Source organism: Egretta garzetta, unplaced genomic scaffold, assembly GCF_000687185.1.
Source record: "Egretta garzetta isolate BGI_Z169 unplaced genomic scaffold, ASM68718v1 scaffold533, whole genome shotgun sequence".
NCBI lineage: Eukaryota > Metazoa > Chordata > Aves > Pelecaniformes > Ardeidae > Egretta > Egretta garzetta.
In genome coordinates this window covers 1,646,990-1,664,158 of record NW_009259191.1, presented here as the reverse complement: position 1 = coordinate 1,664,158, position 17,169 = coordinate 1,646,990, and the positions used below count along the sequence as shown (strand labels likewise).

The 17,169-nt window shown below is 43.6% G+C and overlaps 1 protein-coding gene across 1 annotated transcript in view; it reads right to left on the bottom strand.

Moving 5' to 3' along the window:
* Nucleotides 1-17,169, bottom strand: part of TRABD2B (TraB domain containing 2B) — a 294,690-nt gene that overhangs the window by 276,060 nt on the left and 1,461 nt on the right. The window contains exon 2 of the mRNA XM_009635758.2: nucleotides 16,505-17,065. Within this exon, the coding sequence (XP_009634053.1) occupies nucleotides 16,505-17,065 (561 nt within the window). The remainder of the gene's footprint in view (nucleotides 1-16,504; nucleotides 17,066-17,169) is intronic.

The following is a 17,169-nucleotide window of genomic DNA, read 5'->3' as shown; positions in this document are numbered from 1 at the left end:
ATGTATCTCAGGAAAAATGTTAAGAATTCAATCTTTTCTATCTTTAACGTGTCAATATGAACTAACAGCATAAAACTGTCCATTTGGGTCAGTCATCAGACTGTTGTTTTGCTGATGAGACTCATGGGTTTTTCTAGCTTCACTTTAAATTTGAAATTGAAACATTTGAAGGAACTTTTCTTTTCCCCTCAAAATACAGATAATTACATGAGCACGGTTTCTGTTTAAAAAAAGCATTTTCCAAAAATAGATAGCTCTAATAACCTGTCCATCTTGCATGCAGAGAACTGCAACACAAAGGGCCACATCAGGATTGTCCGAGGCCCCAGACAGGTCTTGCCTCCTGCTAATACAGCTCATCTGCAAGCACAGCCCTTGATGGACTTGGAGTAGTGCATCGAGAGCTCATGGGATCCAGGTGGCCTAGCAAGCTTCATGGATCACATAATGTATATTCTACATATGGAGAACGAGCAGGAGAAGAGAAAGTCATGGGCTACTGCTCTTTCAGAGCTTCATATAACCACCAAGTCTTTGACTCATCCCACAACATTTTCAGACACTTCAAGCCTAATGTTCCCAGGCTCTGCACACTGTTACTGATTACCCACTCTGCAGGCCATGTCCAGCTGCTGGTGCAGCAGCTTTGCAGCTAGTTTGCTGCACGCTGGGCAGAGCAGCCACAGGAGGTGGCAGGAGTCTGGTGTAACTGTCCCAGTTTTCCATTCCTTCTCCCTTGCAGCACTGTCCATTGCATCCCGCTCCTAAATCTTGTGCTGTCACAAGAGTCCTTGCCTTGCGCTTGCAGCTCTCTGCTGCAGCAGACTCCAGTCTCAGTGGTCCCATCTTGCTGTGGATTGAGTGGAGAAACCACTGGATAAGCAGGTACCAGCACTGTGTAAGGCGTAGGTAACAGAGCCCAGAAGGGAACCACAAAGCCTTAGTGGGACTCATTGGCTATGCCAATGGCCACTGGCCTCTACTCTCTCAGAATTGCTGAAGACTCCCAAGAGAGGGCTAAAGTTTGAAGCAAACAATTTTTCCTTAGATTACCAAGGGACTGTTTTGGCTTTATGTTGTCTAGAACTAGCCTGGTCTCATCTTTCAGGGTTGAAAATGTCTTATACATGTTTACATGTTTATCAAGAATTCTGTCTCTAAATTAAGGTTCAGATCTGATAATGGCCAACTCAGGATAATTCTTTACAGCCTGTGGCCTGAACTGAATGTGAATCAATGGTACCTCTTGCATTTGGACAAGCTGAAGTAGCCTGAGTTAGCTTAAAACACCTCCTTCATTTCAATCCTCTGTGTCTTACACTTGGACAACCCCTTCCTCTTCATAAACTCCTCACAGAGTGCCATGATTTACACTACAAATGCACAAGGCAGATGGGGGTCAACATTACTCTCTCCTTACAGACTAGGGGTCCTGTTCAGGGATGCTTGCCAAATTGGTGGATGAACCCAGTCAGCCCTGAGGCAGATGAGCTCTTGTGAAGAGGAGGAGAACTAGACAAACAAGACCAAGGACATACTCTTCCATTGATCCCAAATGTGGCAGGGAATTCAAAGGGCTTCACACAAGAGGAAAGGCACGTTTGCTGAAATAAAAACAGTATTTTTACTGTTTTGATAAGTACGATGGATGATAAAAGGTCTTGGAAGGCATTTACTCTACTTCACACAGGAGTGCTGCTAAAGCCAGCATGGCAAGAGACTATAACCCTGTAAACATATGTTGTGTATTAGACTCTGATCTGGCAGCTTGCCTTAATTTTGTTTTTTTAAGGCTCCAGTGAGTGCCAAATACACTTCCATGTTTGTGTTCCAGCAAATGAGCGAAAGGCAGAATGCTTGAGCGACGGGGACCCTGGAATGCACTGGACTATAAATTAGCAAAAAAAAAAAGCCTCCATTAGTGTTGGCACATCAGGCAGAGGATGACAAAAATATCGCCAAATTCTTTTTTCTGTCCCTTTCTCCCAGCTTTTTCTTTCTCCAGTGTGCACTTCACAGCTGCTGAGAACTGTAACAACTTGTCTCCTCTATTTTAACTATCAACATCAACAGAGGTGACACGGGAACACCTTTCTAAACAATTCTGTTACTCCCAACTCCCCACCAAGAAAGCAACCCACAGAGCATCCTCTCAATAGCAATTAGTCTGGGTGCCTGTAGGCACAGACGAAGAAATTCTTTCGAGAGGTGTTTTAGACTGCTCAGTATTGAGAGTTCGGCTCATATAAACAAATACTGTTATGAGAAGCAAAGCTGATACAGATTTATGCAAGGAATGTATAGACTGAATAAGCAATTTGATAATTAATGGAGCTGACAGGCACTTTCTAATAGTACACAAGTATGTGCAGACTGAATGGTTTCATATACATGTTGATCCAAAGAGAGTCTTAATTTTTAACCCATTTTATACCTAATCCCTCTGATGAGGGAAACACAAGCATTTTTTTCTCTTGGGTATTAATCTTGACCTCCCAAAGCCTGATTATTGGGAAATAAATCCTTTGCACTTACTACTATTGCAGACAACAAACCTGCAGATGTCTTGTACAGGATGATTTTTTTCTTAAAGACCATCTGAAGAATGAACCTTTGATTTCTTTCTAGGCATTAATTGCTTCTTTTATGTCCCACAGCTTAAATGCAGCAGTTTTGCTCATAACAAAGAACGGAGAACTTAGTTGCATGAGTTTGGGGAATTTCTGAAGAGACCCTCTTGGCTAATATGGAGTTTCCTTTATTACTGGCTTCCAAGCAAGCCAAACCACTGCTCCTACAAGCCCAGCTGCAGAAACTAAAGACACTTAGTAAGGTCTTGAGCAAAGCACTGTCCCACCTGGCAGGAGATCACTCTAATTCATTGTGCATGGAAAATACTGTGACATTTTGAACTGCAAGGGGAGAAAGGAGTAGTATTGTAACTGCTCCCACACAGGAATGAGATACTCAATGTTTTCTCAGTCTGGAGCAGGTTGAGAGATGAAGCCTTGATATGCTTCACAACTTCACCCCTCTTATGATCAGGAAACAGGCTTCTAACACACTTGTTTTATGGCCTCATACCCTAGACAATATAAAAATATCCTAAACGTGCCCCCACATTAACCACCTATGGAAATAAGATTTGGTCAGTCTTTCCTTACCCATGCCCCCTCCTCCTTTAGCAAGAAAAGCCAGTCCAAACTGCCCACTTTCTAGGACCTACATCCTCCATAAAGGCATTGAGAGAAGAGAAAAGGCTATAGGAAAGCACATTGTCTCCAGTCATATTCAAGCTGTAGGTAACTGCAAAATACCTATTAAATGACCTCAGTTCTCCAGCAAGAGGTAGGTGAACAGCCATACGGAGTTAGATCTGAGGTGTTTCAGGCCTATTATTCTGTCCAGCCAATAGCTAAAAGCAGATGCCTAGGGAAGAAGATATTCAATATATCCCCTATTAAAAGCCTTGTAGATGGGGCACAGTTCTGCTGTCCTGTTGGGAACCCAGCAGCAGGTCAACTGGCTATGACTGATGAAAAATCAAATGACACAGCACTGTGTGCTAACTGCCTCCTGCCCCAACCCCAGCTGCAGCTGCCTTTGAAGAAAGGTGCAATGCCTTCTGCATGGATGTACACGCTGAATAAAGCCTTTTAAAGCATGTGAGAATGAAAGCTGTCATCAAAATGTACTGAGCAATTATGGGTTGAAGGTTGAACTATTATTACTTCATGCCCTCCCATTCCCCTCCCCTCCAGGGTGGGAAGACGGGGGAGGATTATTCATTTGTATTCAAGCACTTCATTAATGTTTATAAGAGAATCCAAACACGCAAGCAAAACAAGGACGAAACACTCGCGCCAGACGTGTGATGCGATAAATGTCACTGGAGCAAATATTTAGATCTGTTTACAGAGAGGCCTATTAAGTCCTTTTTGAAAAGCTGTGCAGTGTTGTGGCTTGGTCTCTGCCTAGCAGCTCCAGTGTAAACAAATGGAAGATGGCTAAGTCTCTCTCTCTCATTTTGTTATGACATCTGGAAACCTAAGGAGGTTGGGAGAAGCCAACTGGCTGCCCTACTGCGATGTCTAGCAACAGGGTCTGCTTGTTGAATGATGGCAGGACATGCAAAGTGGAACTGCTGAGTTCTCCACCCTGTGCCAAAATCAGTAGATTTTCAACACAATAATCCCTCAACAAAAGTCGTTGCAACACAAAAGCCTTTGGTTCATTGCTAATGATGCAATTCTATGTTCTCTGCCATTATAAAGATCATTTGTGTTTGAGAAAATCAGTTTCATTAGGGACTAAAATAGGGTGCAAAGAGGGGTGGAGCTGCTCTATTGGGATGGAGATGTGTCCCATAATCCCTTGCCTGAAGAACTGTAAGTTCTGGAGTTTGCAGTCAGCCTAGATGTCTCCTTCACATTACCATCTCATTGACTCTACTCCCACCACATAAAAATATTTCTTTTTCTAAGAGTATTAAGTAAATTGAAAGGCATAAGAGAAATTTATAGATGGATAAATCATAGTCTTAGCCTCAGGTGTAACAATATATTTGGGATATTTCAGCTTCTTAAGTCATGCCTAAGTTTCCAACACATTATATAAGGCCTACAGATATAAAATAGTCCTATATGTATATATTAATGATCAGGGTTCCTTATTCAGATGCCCAGCTTGCTTCCTTTCTGTTCGGAAGGACCAGTGCTCAGACAATACAGATGTACAGGACTCTGTACAGTGATCTGTAGCAGTGCTGGCTGAACCAGGAAAGGGAAAGCTGGATCAAAACACTTTCAGTTTGAAAATCTTTTCCTGACTTAGTGAGTTTAGTTCACTTTTTTCATGGCAACAAAAATTCAACATGAACCCACAAGTAACTCAACTCAGTCTGCTTTTTAAGCCTATCTAAATCACAAATAAATTAGAAGAATATTGACTAACTTTTTTTTTCTTCCTAATTCTCTTAATTATTTGGCTACACAAAACTCCTTTCTACATAAACCAGTGGGAAAGACACCTTGCCCGGTTTTGAGGACCACAGTGATACAGTTTTGGGTTCTAGGTTTAAGGACTGCATACTTGTCTAATTTGTTTTAATGGGAACCACACTGAGCTTTACCCCAGAGAACAGAAGAATGGGTGCCAAGTCTTTTAGGATTCTCCCATTGATATCTTCAAAGCTATACTCTCAGGCCTAAGCGATCTCGGCAAAACACACCCCTTCCTTCCCTGACTGATAGGGATGATGGATTGCTAGACCCAACAATTGTTAAGCTTGTTTTTCTCTTTAAAAATGTAAGAAGGCTCTTTGGATACTTTGGTGTGTTGGAACGGAAAAATGCATGTGACCACACAATCAAACAGTAAATAAACGATGGTTATCCCTACTGTACAACAGGGTTCAATCTTTTCAGACTTAAACTTCCAAGAGAAAATTTTTTTCTGGCTGACTTTGCCTTTTTAATTAGTCTCCCTGACTAATTCTTGCAGAAAATGCGTGACGGCTTAGTGGCTTGGGCTCAAACCGCAGTCCCTTCCGTGATGCTATGTTCAGCTGTACTCCCTGCTCTTCGCGTGTTTTACTACCCTTAATATACTAGACTCGTTAGGAGTGCGAGGCCTTGAAACCTTGTCAGTAGCACGCCAAACATCCACAGGGAAGAGAGAGGAATCGCTTCCCCTGTTTTTGTTTAGCTACCTCCTGCTCCACTGCTTTAGAGCTAACCCTTGGGGTTATTTATGTCGCATGACCTTGAGATAAATGGCATTTGGCAGGCTGCCAGATGACTTTGTGTTTCAAATCAAATGTTCTCAGTTTCTCCCACTAACAATGGGAATAATTCCTGAATGCCTTTTTGGGGGTATTTCTTCCCATCTCATTGCCTGCCACGGAGTTCTTCGGTAACTACATCAGGGTTGGTGAACTTTAGCTTGACTTTCTTGTTGGATGCAAGTACCAAGTGGTGTGTGTGGTTTTCTTCTGTGGTTTGGGGGGTGTGTGTGTGTTTTCTCTTTGTCCCAGAGTGTCTGCATTGCTGGTATTAGAGCTACAATTGTTCTATATAAAGCAAAGATCCCTTGAATGATCTGCCAAAGGCTTTATCTCCGAACAATCTTTGTCTGTACTTGCTTTGCCGTTAACCAGTTTTGACTCTACTCCGTAATGGCTAGAGTTGCTTTGCCTTAACTGATATATATCAAAGAGAACTGCTAAAATTAACTGCTCATGAACTGTGTCCAGGATGTTAGATTAACTCATCTAGAATCCTTCAGTGAACAAACTGATTTACGATGTGTTATGACATTGTTACTCGATGTGTTGCACAACAGCTCAATTTTAAAAAATGAAGAGCGCTCCATTAATGAGAGATAAATCTCTCCAGTGTAATTCAAATGAATCTGCAACAGCTTTAGAGGGAGCATGATAAGGGATCTTGTGTGGGTTTTGGTGATTGTGTTTTGCATTCCAAGGGATATCTTCCACTGGGATCTCTTTGTTAGTAATGACAAAATCCATCCAAAATACGCCAAAATCTGACACCTTTTCAGAGATTACAGCTCTTTGTACTTCCCAAGACACAAAAGGGTACTACTACAAGTGATTCTCAAGAGCTAATACTTTCAGGTTTGAGAATGTACACTAAACGCACCCAACTATGCCTTCTTTTGACTTCAGAGCCATCATTTGCTAAAGTCTCTATATGGTACGTCCCTTACAAGCATATCCAGTCATAGTTAACATATAGCAAGTGCTCAAAGCAGTCAGTTTCTTTCTCAGAAAAAACATACCTTTATACATTAAGATATAAATAGAGTATTTTTTTAAAGCAAGCACTATTCCGTTACTGGAACATGAACCAGTGTAAATGCTGACTTTAAATTATTAAGTTTCTAGAGCGCGTTTCAGATGCATACATGTTAAAGGCTCAGGTCTCTCTGGATACCCAGCTTCAACAAAAATGCCTTTGAGCTTGAATTATATACTGTACAGTAGGTCTCATTTCACAGCCAAGCCACTTGAGTTAATAAAGAAAATCCTCCCTGGCCTCACACAATTAGCTTGGTAAAAAACTAGTCGGTGCCAGTCTGCATACAGCGACAAGCCAATCCATAAAGTCGAACAGTGTTTCATGCCTGCAAACGTCTGCTGCCTTGACCCTCTGAACTTCATCTTGCCACCAAAAGACCTGGATTATTTCTGGATGGCATAACGGGGTCTCATGGCCCGATGTTCACACCCTTAAGCAAAGAAAATATCTCCCTGGTGTTCTGCAAATGAAAAGGAGAAATGCTGAAGGAACCGAACTTCAGTTTGCTTGCAGCTGTCTACCAATAAAGCATCCCAGTTGTTTGAAGAAGGCCAGGCCCTATTAGAAATGTTTTGGCCAAAACTTCGTACCAAAAACTTGAGTTCAATTCTATGTCCTTCATCAAGCAAATAATGAGCTTTCTTGAGAATGTTCTTTCTAGCTTTTTCCTGTATTAATCAGGAAAGAAAGTAATTATGAAAAAGAAGGGCTTTCTGTATAGTTAACTCATATAAAAACAATCATTTTGAGACCCCTTAGCATACTTGTACCTCTCTTGCTCCTGTCATATCCCAAAAATAAAGAATTACTTGAGCTTGAAAGCAAACTACAAGTTAGCATCCCAGTTAGCTCCCAATATGCCAGGACCAGCTCCTCTTACGGTGTAAGGCTTAGGTCTTTTGCAATTAATAGTGCTATGATGATTTTACCAGTGCTTTAGAACGAGTGGGACACATTGGGATGTGTCCCATCACACTTCACTGCTGGAATAACATTAATCTTGATGATCATTTCTAAAATTGTAAATCAATCACATGCCAGAAATACAAAGACCTTCAAAAAGTTGGGCATGTTTCTCAAATCACCCTTTTGCCCTCTCCCCCTCTGCTGACTCTGCAAACTCCTATACTGTCAGCATTTTGTCTCACATTTAAATAAATATTCCCCGTCACTATTATGCTGTCACCTGTAATAGGAAAAGCCTGCAAGAAATCAAAGGAAAGCAAAATTTGTGTGGTGGCAGAAAGTGTACAAAGAATAATCAGTCTTCATTGTGATAACAAAAGTGAGGGAGCCTAATGGAGACCTTGGACTTAATACAGTCTCTAAAATATTGAGGGGTTACTTTCAAGACATAGAATGTCCCACTTTAAAGAAATATTTTCCCTGTGTTCCTTCTAAGTTGACTTTTATTAAAATGGAAAGAGGTTTGAAAATAACTTAAAGACTTGTTTCCTTTTTCTCATTCCTTGGCTCACAAAGGGAGCCTGATGAATATCGCTTTGCTCTACGAAGGCAGCTTCTTCTCTGTTTTATGTATTGGGGATATCTGTGTCTCCCAATGGGTGCCCCAATACAAGAGTTAGGGTAGAAGCAAGTCTGATGCAATCTGGGGAAAACGTAAAGCATTTAGTGTTATTCCCCGAATTGTGTTGTTATAGCTAATGTGTTGGCTATGATGGAATTGATAGCTTTTCTCCATGCCCGTCTCAGTGAACTCTGATTTTGCAGGGATACCCAAGCACGAAGAACCTCTGGACTGGAATTCATTTGAAAGGTTTCGTAACTTCCACATTAACTAAGCCTAGGAAAAGAAGAAATCAGAACACTTTCTCTTTTTTTACAATCCTGTCTCTATTTGCCAATAGGAGTTTCTGGGAATGATTCAGTGTTATGCCTGGCTTCAAGGGACACTCTGGAATGAGTACAACATATAGGATTTCGTTCATACCAATGGTCTTTCACATCTAACACCGCTACCCACTGGCATGGGCTGCAATCCTGATTTTGAAGAAGCTGGTAATAAAACTCACTTTTGACATCTGCAAGACTCTTCAACTCTCAGTGTTGTTGCAGCGCCTGGACAGAGGTGATCAGCAGTGGTCCACTGATAATACATCTAATTACAATATTTCAGAGATGATGATTTCTTCAGGCATAACTGGCCTATGGGAGTCTATGTACGATGAGAAATGGGGTGTCTAGGCCTATGTTAAATGACCCTCAGAGTGGAAAATCTAGGGTCTTTGATCTCCTTCAAACTAAAAATACTTTTGCTAATGAGCCTCCTCAAGTCATACAACATCCATCCCAAAATGCTGAACACATGGTTTTAATTTCAATTTTTAGCAACTTTCATTTATATTGTGCTAGAAGTCCTGAAACGACTTGCAGCAGAAGCTCTAAAAATTGGAAACCCAAATGGTAAGGACTGCTGTTGGAATAACCAGTGATAAAAGCAGCAGACATCTGTGCTAATTCCTGCTTGAGTTTCTGACACGGGTATTAACCATGACACTTCTAATTCTCTGTGCATTTAAATGACAACTAGATCCGATAAGCAATAACGATAACACAAGGCAGCTATATTGTTCTCTTAAACATCAGAAAAAGCACATCAATGGAGATGAATGAGACGCCATAACTACTAGATGTTGTGATGGATACAACCAGTCATGCATTTCAGTTGCATGTCTGTTCCCACTCTGCAGACAGCATGGTCTTGTTCCATCCCACTCTGCAGACAGCATGGTCTTGTTCCAATTCCAGTCCAAGAACTCAGATGCTAAGTTCAAACACTGGTATGTGCAGTTTTAAGCTCTGCAGGCACCAGTTTAATTTCTGGTGACTCAAGCAAGCCAGAAACCATAATGCTTTATGTGTTACAGAAAGAGTATTAGGTTCACAAATTGTTGCAATGTTCAGAAAAATGACCTAGCGACTGCAACCTATAAATAATTTGAGAGGTTCCAAAAGATACTGAAATTTTGTGATCAACCCACAGTGCTTTCTGTGGATTTCAAATCTAGTAGCATCTGAACTGCTTGTCAGCTTGAAAGAGGGATTTGGTAAAGTGTGTGGACACGAGGCAGGTATGTTTCCCTGCAAAATAGCGCTATTCTAACACTGACTCTTGAAAGTTAAAAAAATGAAGTTCCCAAAACACTGGTTGTTGCTGACAATCTCCATTTTTGCACTGTCCTAAACACCGTGCTCTGGAGAAGTCATTTTACAGTCCCTCACCCAAGCATGCTGGGAACCCCTTTAATAGGACCAAAAGATTAAAGAAATCACACCAATTTAATGTGGCTCAAGCAGTAACTCTGCAATTTCTTCTGCCTTTTGCCCGTCTCATCAACTCCTAATAACAGTGAAGAGATTAATAAGGGTTTGCAGTGTAAAGCCTAGCACAGGGGAAACCTGTTATTTTACACTACGTCCCTCTGAAGTTCCCAAATATGCTTTGCCAGGAGCCCTGCCACGGATCTCCGTCTCCACAGGAGTGCAAGGTGAATGAGTGCCCTTGCTTAAGATCATTTCTGGCCTTTTCAATACAGAAACCTCTGACTAGCCTGAATGATGTGGGCTGGCTTTATAATGTGGATTGCTACTCACTAGGGAGCTGAGGGGAGGCTGTTAAAGACTTTCTGAGGACTGTAGGTTGCACTATACTTGAAGTTGAGGTTTTTAAGGTCAATGGTTCGTTCTGTATATAAGCAAAGCACTCTGGGACCAGGGCAGGATCCTGACTGCTGTTGCAATAGCATCAGAAACTGACAACAGACAACAGAGAGAAAATCATTGCTGTGGAAATATTTACTGAAGAGGGGGGTATTTTGCACTTACTGGGTGAGCAGCTCAGAGGTGGAAACTGCTCCAGGGGAGATCCCACAGGGATTTGAAAGCAGCGTTAATGCCTAAGTATGGGAATGGGGATGGGTCAGGTATCCCTCTTCTGATCCCCTTCCCCAAGCAGAGCTCAGGGAGTGAATCTTCTCTAGGGAGCAAAGTGTGTGCCTAGGTGCTCCCCATGCCTCTCACACTGCAGTGGTACCAGGGCTCCATGCTGCCGGGACCAGGCATCGCCGCAGCCAAAGAGACCACGCTCTGACCCCAACTCACCTCTTGCCACACACGCAGAAGAAAATGGCACAATTCTGCAGTATGACACCTATACATTGGTAACATTCAGCTGCCTCAGAGATGGTAGGGACTCCCCTGAGTGCCAGGCTTGTTCACTGCTGTTTTCTGGGGGTTTGTTCCTGTTAAAGCCCACCTTACAAAGATGCAATTCCTGCCTAAAAACGATCACAAGCAGCACCCATAATTTTGCAAACAAATCAACCAGCAGAGTCCTCTTCACGTCTGCTCATGGGAGGCAGGTACACCTGTCCTGGGCTTGGATCTTACCACAGGAGGTGTGAAGGATCAGAGGGAAAAGAAGGGCATATATTTAACATGTTCTACAAACACTTCTTGCAGTTACATACACAATAAATACAATAGATGAATTGCCAGCTCCCCCTCGAGCCATCATTAACTGACTGGCTTTTTTCTTAATAGGCATCAAATGCCAGGGTGGGCCTTTCAAGGGGGCTGTGGTGAAGAAGCACACAGTAACTGGACGTAAAGAGCAACACGTACAGTTAGTTACAGCTATAAAATGTCAGCTGCTGATCCTTTCAGGTGTTACTGTGACTACTGCAGTTTTAATACCTGCATAGTTTCACTCTCAACAGTTCCCCTGGTAAAGACATAAAGCAGCTCCACTAGTATTCAAAGGGAGTTAAATGGAAGGATTTCTATTTCTGCTGTATGAATTTCTACGCCAAGGTTAATTTTACTGGGGGAATTTTTTTACCCTAGGGTGCAGGGGGCTGGAGGGGGTGATAGTTTAATTAAAGCCAGCAAGCTGAAAACTATGTGCACTATGTATAACTATGTATAATCAAACCATTTAACAACATTTCTTTCAACAATATTCAGCAATCGAAAGAGGTGATACTAAGCTATTTTTGATGACTTTTCATGAAGCCTGAAATTTTTTGGAAGGAAAGGCATGATTTCTTTTAGGCAAAACCCACTTCTTAAAAAAGATAAAAAAAGTTAAAAAAAAAATATCAATAATACTCCCTCAAATAAACTACACAGACTGTCAAAAGTCAACTAGCTCTGAAACTGAGCCCTTCAGTCCGGTTCAGAAAACTTTGAGCCTGAATCTTTCATTGGCATAAACAGGCAAATTTCCCTTGAAGTCAGTTATACTAGTCCCTGTCAGCTCCAAGAATCCCAGCTTTGTGATCACAGAAATGTTTAATTTTTCAAGGGGATAGGGGAGATGGAACAGCAAGTCCAGGCCGTGGCCCTGTCTATACATTACTGGGTCGTGCTGTTTTGCCACTGAATGTCCAGCTTCGAGACTGCAGATCTGTCAGTGACCAAACGTGATGGACCACCCATCGGCCTTTTATTAAACAGCACTTGTTCCCCCTCTAATCCTATCACTAGAGTAATCAAAGCTGCCATGTCCCAGGGTTTGATGGAACAGCAGGACCTGGGAAATGAAGACTGATTTTGTTAACAAAGTCATTCCTGCCCCTTGAATGCTGTCTCATTGGTAGAAAGCAAGGAGACGAGGTTTATTTGTGCAGAGAATGAGGCGGCAGAGGAATGAAAGGGGAAGAATGGTGAAGTGTGAAGTTTAATCTGGCACGGTCTAAGGTTTCTTTCTTTGAGGCTGTCTCTGATCCAATCAACACCGGTTTGATATTTAACATCTCCCCCTGCAGTTGGAAATGATACAGGCCGGAGAAGACTCCAGTCAGGGCTTCGCAAGCCCCAGCCAGCGTAGGGAGAGAAAAGGGGGTGCTGGCGGCTCCCCTCCGGCCTGATGGCCTCCCCCACCGGCAGGTCAGGAAGGAGTCTGGCCCTGACACAAAATCCCCCTCACGAACCTTGGGATTAGAGGCATTTGGTGTGGGCTGAATGCAGATTCTCCCTGAAGAGAGTGAGCTCAGGATGGGATGGGAGAGGGATTTTATTTCTAACCTGGAGGAAAGGATATCAACGCTGTCTCGACCTGGGGATCCTAATGAGAAAAAGCATCAAATTAGAGCGAGAGCTACCACCAGCTACCATCCCCAGGGCAGAGCAGTTTGGGTAGAGGAGTCAGACCTTCCCCTTGCTGACCGCACAGGCTTTCCGTGGGGACGCAACGCTGCCCGTGGGTGCTCGCCCCCGGGGCTGAGCCGGGGTCCCACAGCAGCCCTGGGCGGTCAGGGCAGACACAGACGGACCTGAGCCACTGTAGGAGTCACCATCACCATCTCTCCTTGCTCCAACAAAAGCATATGTCAGCCTGGGGAGAGCTTTTCATCACAGACCTGGGTGAGGGTCACAAAGAGGATGGGAAAGCTTAACTCTCTCCCAGGCTGGCCCTCACGGGACGCATGGACAGGTCCTCACGGCCTGTCACGGCCCCCGCTGCAGCGCCTTGGCCAGCGTCCCAACAAGAGAAGGCCCTGAACGCCATCCACCCCTCACCAGCTATTCTCAGCCCCAGGACGCTTGATTTTGCACTTTCTGGCCACTCTGTAAATAAACATCTATGCTGTCAGACAGAAGAGTTGTCCGCTTCCTCTTCTTTGCATGCCTCTGAGCTCCTTCTGTCCCACCTTCAATGAAAACCCTGAAACTTCATATACCAAGGAGCAGTGAAATTTCAATCTGGCCCAGACCTGATGTGGGTTCCCCTGTTGCCAGGCTCCCAGCCCAGCCTTTTGCTGCAATCCAGACACCTTGCCACCAGCTGTACGATACCCGGGGCTCGGACTTTGTGTGACCAGCAGCGGCCGGAGTCCCAGGGGAGCGAGGATGCTCCCTCCATGCGCCGTGCAGGAAAGCAGCCGGCCAGCGGGCAAGGAGAGCGATCAGAGTGCTGATGTTTTGGCAGAGACAAAACGCTGAGCAGAGATTTCAGGGGGAGCGGAGCATCAAACTACAAAGTTTCTGGGTTTACAGCAGAAAACAATGCTCTGTGCCCTACCTGCAAGAGCTGGCTCTCCAGGAAGCAGCCAATTATATGAGCCACCTTAATCTTTTCATCCGGCTAAGACCATCAACATTTCAAAGCGACGCACAGAACATTTCAAAGATCATTCCTGGTCAAAAATACAAGTGTATCCGCTTTCTTTCTGAGCAGATCAAAACCAAGTACCACACCGGGACCACTCCTAGGTTTCCTCCTGCTCACGGTATCAGATTAACAGATTTGGTGCATGTAGTCAGATTAAGTATTTGCAGTAGCACAAAGCTGCCTTTGAGGGGAAGAAGTAAAAAAAAAAAAAAGAAAGCTTTTTTCTTTTTTAATTTGCTAAGGGCAAAAATACTGGACTTTGAGGACGGGGGAAACAAAAGCATTGACATGATTGAGCAAGGCACAGCTTTAAAACCTGAATTCCGAATACAGAAAGTACATGCACTATTCCCGTAACCGTAATGCTGAAAACAGGTAAAAACTGCTGATGCCCTTAGCAGATTTGGGACTGTAATTTATCACAGATGTTCTCATCAAACTGTGCAAACACCCTACAAGACAAAAGCTGCTCAATTTCTGATTTCCATTTCAGTGTGTTTTAATTACGTGTTGCTTAAGGAAGGCTCCAAGACCCGGAATTGGGAGGCGAAACCTAGCAATAGTAATCCACTTCACTAAATTAGCACAGTAATACGCCAAGCAGTAGGACTGCCAGACGGTGTGATAACATTACAAATTACTATTGTTAAACAACCAGCCAGGTGTCAGGATGCATGAAATCTAGAGGAAGCAAGAAAATAAATATCTGGTTTGTTTTGTTTAATTTTGTCTCATGTTGTTCTGATGGCCTTGTTCCCAGAAAAAGCTTCAATCTAGGAAAAATACTCCTGAACACTGATCTATTTTAGCAGCAATGTCAACTCTCTGTAATAATTAAAATGTAATGTATTTTTTTAATCAGCACAAACTTTTTGCATAAATGATTGTCCTTTACTTGCCAACAGCAATAATACCTTTGTCGTTCTTTTTTAGATTATTATTGTAGCAAAACAAAGGGGAAATTTTCTATTTAAAATTTAGAGAATGAGAGAAAAACAGAATTATGGTAAGAGCAGAAGTGAGTTTTGTACTCTGCCCCTTTTCCTCTCTCTGTCACGCGCACTCTCACTCTCTAAAAAGAAAAAAATGTAATATGATTCACATTTAAAAGGCTTCCAAGTGGTACATTTTTAACCAAGTGCTTTCATGTGCTTGATTCTAACTGCCATTTTTGACCTAATACAACCAAATGCTATTGGATGTCTGGAATGGTTAATTATTTTTACCTCACCTTAAAGAAAGGGTTCAACAGAGAGGGTAGGCACTTAAACCTTTCCAACAGAACAGGGTGAAACGAATTCCTTGTTCTGCGTGTGTGTTAATTAATGGAAAGGTCCTGAGGGGCTTTCTTTTAATTATTTTTGTTGATAAACAAGAAAATCCCTCCAAAAGTGTATGCAACCAATCTTCTCCTGTGAAGGCTTTATGCAGAGTTGGACTGCTCCTTGAAATATCGGATGAACCAAATGTTAGTGAAAGCCAGACTTTTTTCTCTTAAAACAGTTCCCACTGGACTTCAGGGGAGAAGGGGGTGAAGGCACTCTAAGGACATTTTAATCACACCAAAGAAAGATCAGTCCTTTAATCTTTATTCCCACATCACCAAGAATTTTTTTGCTCAAACTAGGACAGTAAGATAAAGCTGGAAATAGCTGATCCAAAACTAATGACAAAAAGCAGGTTAAAAATGAAATAGCATAGCAGTAACTGACACCATCTTAAATTTCCCCTGGATTATTTGTTTTCTTCCACACACATTCATTTCCTCAATTTCTAGTAAATCTGATTTCATATAAACAGTTTCACAAAGCAAAGTCAATAGCTGTGACTGTGTTCCTGATTAATCCACTGAAATGAAATAGATCGCATGGCTTAGTATTTGGTTGTTTAAAGCTAAATCCACTGAAAGAATTCTGGAGTCCAGTTACACCAGTAACTTTTGTTTCTTAATCTACATCCTTTTCTTTTTGCTGAACTTTACCTGTTCTAAAATGAAAAAAATCCATGCAGATTGCACACGTAATTTCCCCCCGTACACGAGGGCAAGGTGAGCCAGTTTGTCTTGACCTGGAGTGACTACTAAAAAGACAACTGACAATTTGCACGTACTTAAATCTATCTGAACAATGCTGAAACTTCATTTTTCATTGTTCATGCTTCATCCTCTTCCCGACAAGTACCACATTGCTGCTTTATTTCAACACAAACAAACAAAATCACTTTTTACCCAGCTCCGGGACAGGATGAGAGGCATGGAAGTTTCCCTCACAAGTGGCAAGCCAGCGGAGACACACACATTCACACCCTGGACATTTGCTGCTCAAATAAATAATATATATGATAAACTCCCTGCGCACATCGCAGGATTTTTGCAGGCAGCACGGATCGGCGCGATGGAGAACAGGCAGCCCGACGCGAAGGCTGCTGACGCCCGCGAGAGACCCACCCACTGCAACAGGCTTGGGGTTCACCCCCATAAACCAACCGAAACGCGAGGACAACATCCCCTACCTCCGGGGTAAGCCATGAGGCCCAGGAGTCTCCTTACCTGGGAGAAGTTGAGCCCGTTCAGCGGGTGACACTGCTCCTCCACCCTCTCCACCGCACCCGTCGTCTTCTTCATCCTCTCGGCCTCCTGGGCGAGGTAGAGATCGAGCACCGGCACCCCTCTGGAGCGGATGTCCGTCTCCGTCAAGGAGTTCACCATGAGCATCACCCAGACGGGCCTCTTGCGCTCCCAGTTGCCGGCGATGGCGTTGAAGAGGTAGTCGGCGTAGAGCCCTTTGCCCCGCTGGTCCGGGGTCATCCAGTGGGGCAGCATCAGCTTGATGTAGTCCAGGTGGCGTTTGAGGCGGCGGTACAGCTCCCGTGGCAGCACGTCCTGCAGGTTCTCCCCGTGGGGCAGCATCTGGCAGCTGGCCAGCCCCGAGATGGTGTAGGGGTCGGTGAGGTCCAGCTCGAAGTAGACGCTGGAGCTGGCGTGGAAGGCAGCCTTGGAGTTGTCGGGGATGAAGTCCCACACCCGCGTGTAGGGCACGTGGATGGTGCCGAAGAGATAGGCGGGGGGGTCGCGGCGGATGGTCCAGAGGAAGGAGTTGAGCTCTCCTTGCTGGGGGGTAAGGACAGTGCGGGCCGGTCAGTGGCACAGGGGCAGGAGGCAGCCCACGGGTGGGGGGCACGGGATGCCACCCTTGGGGGGGGCCCCCTCCTCCA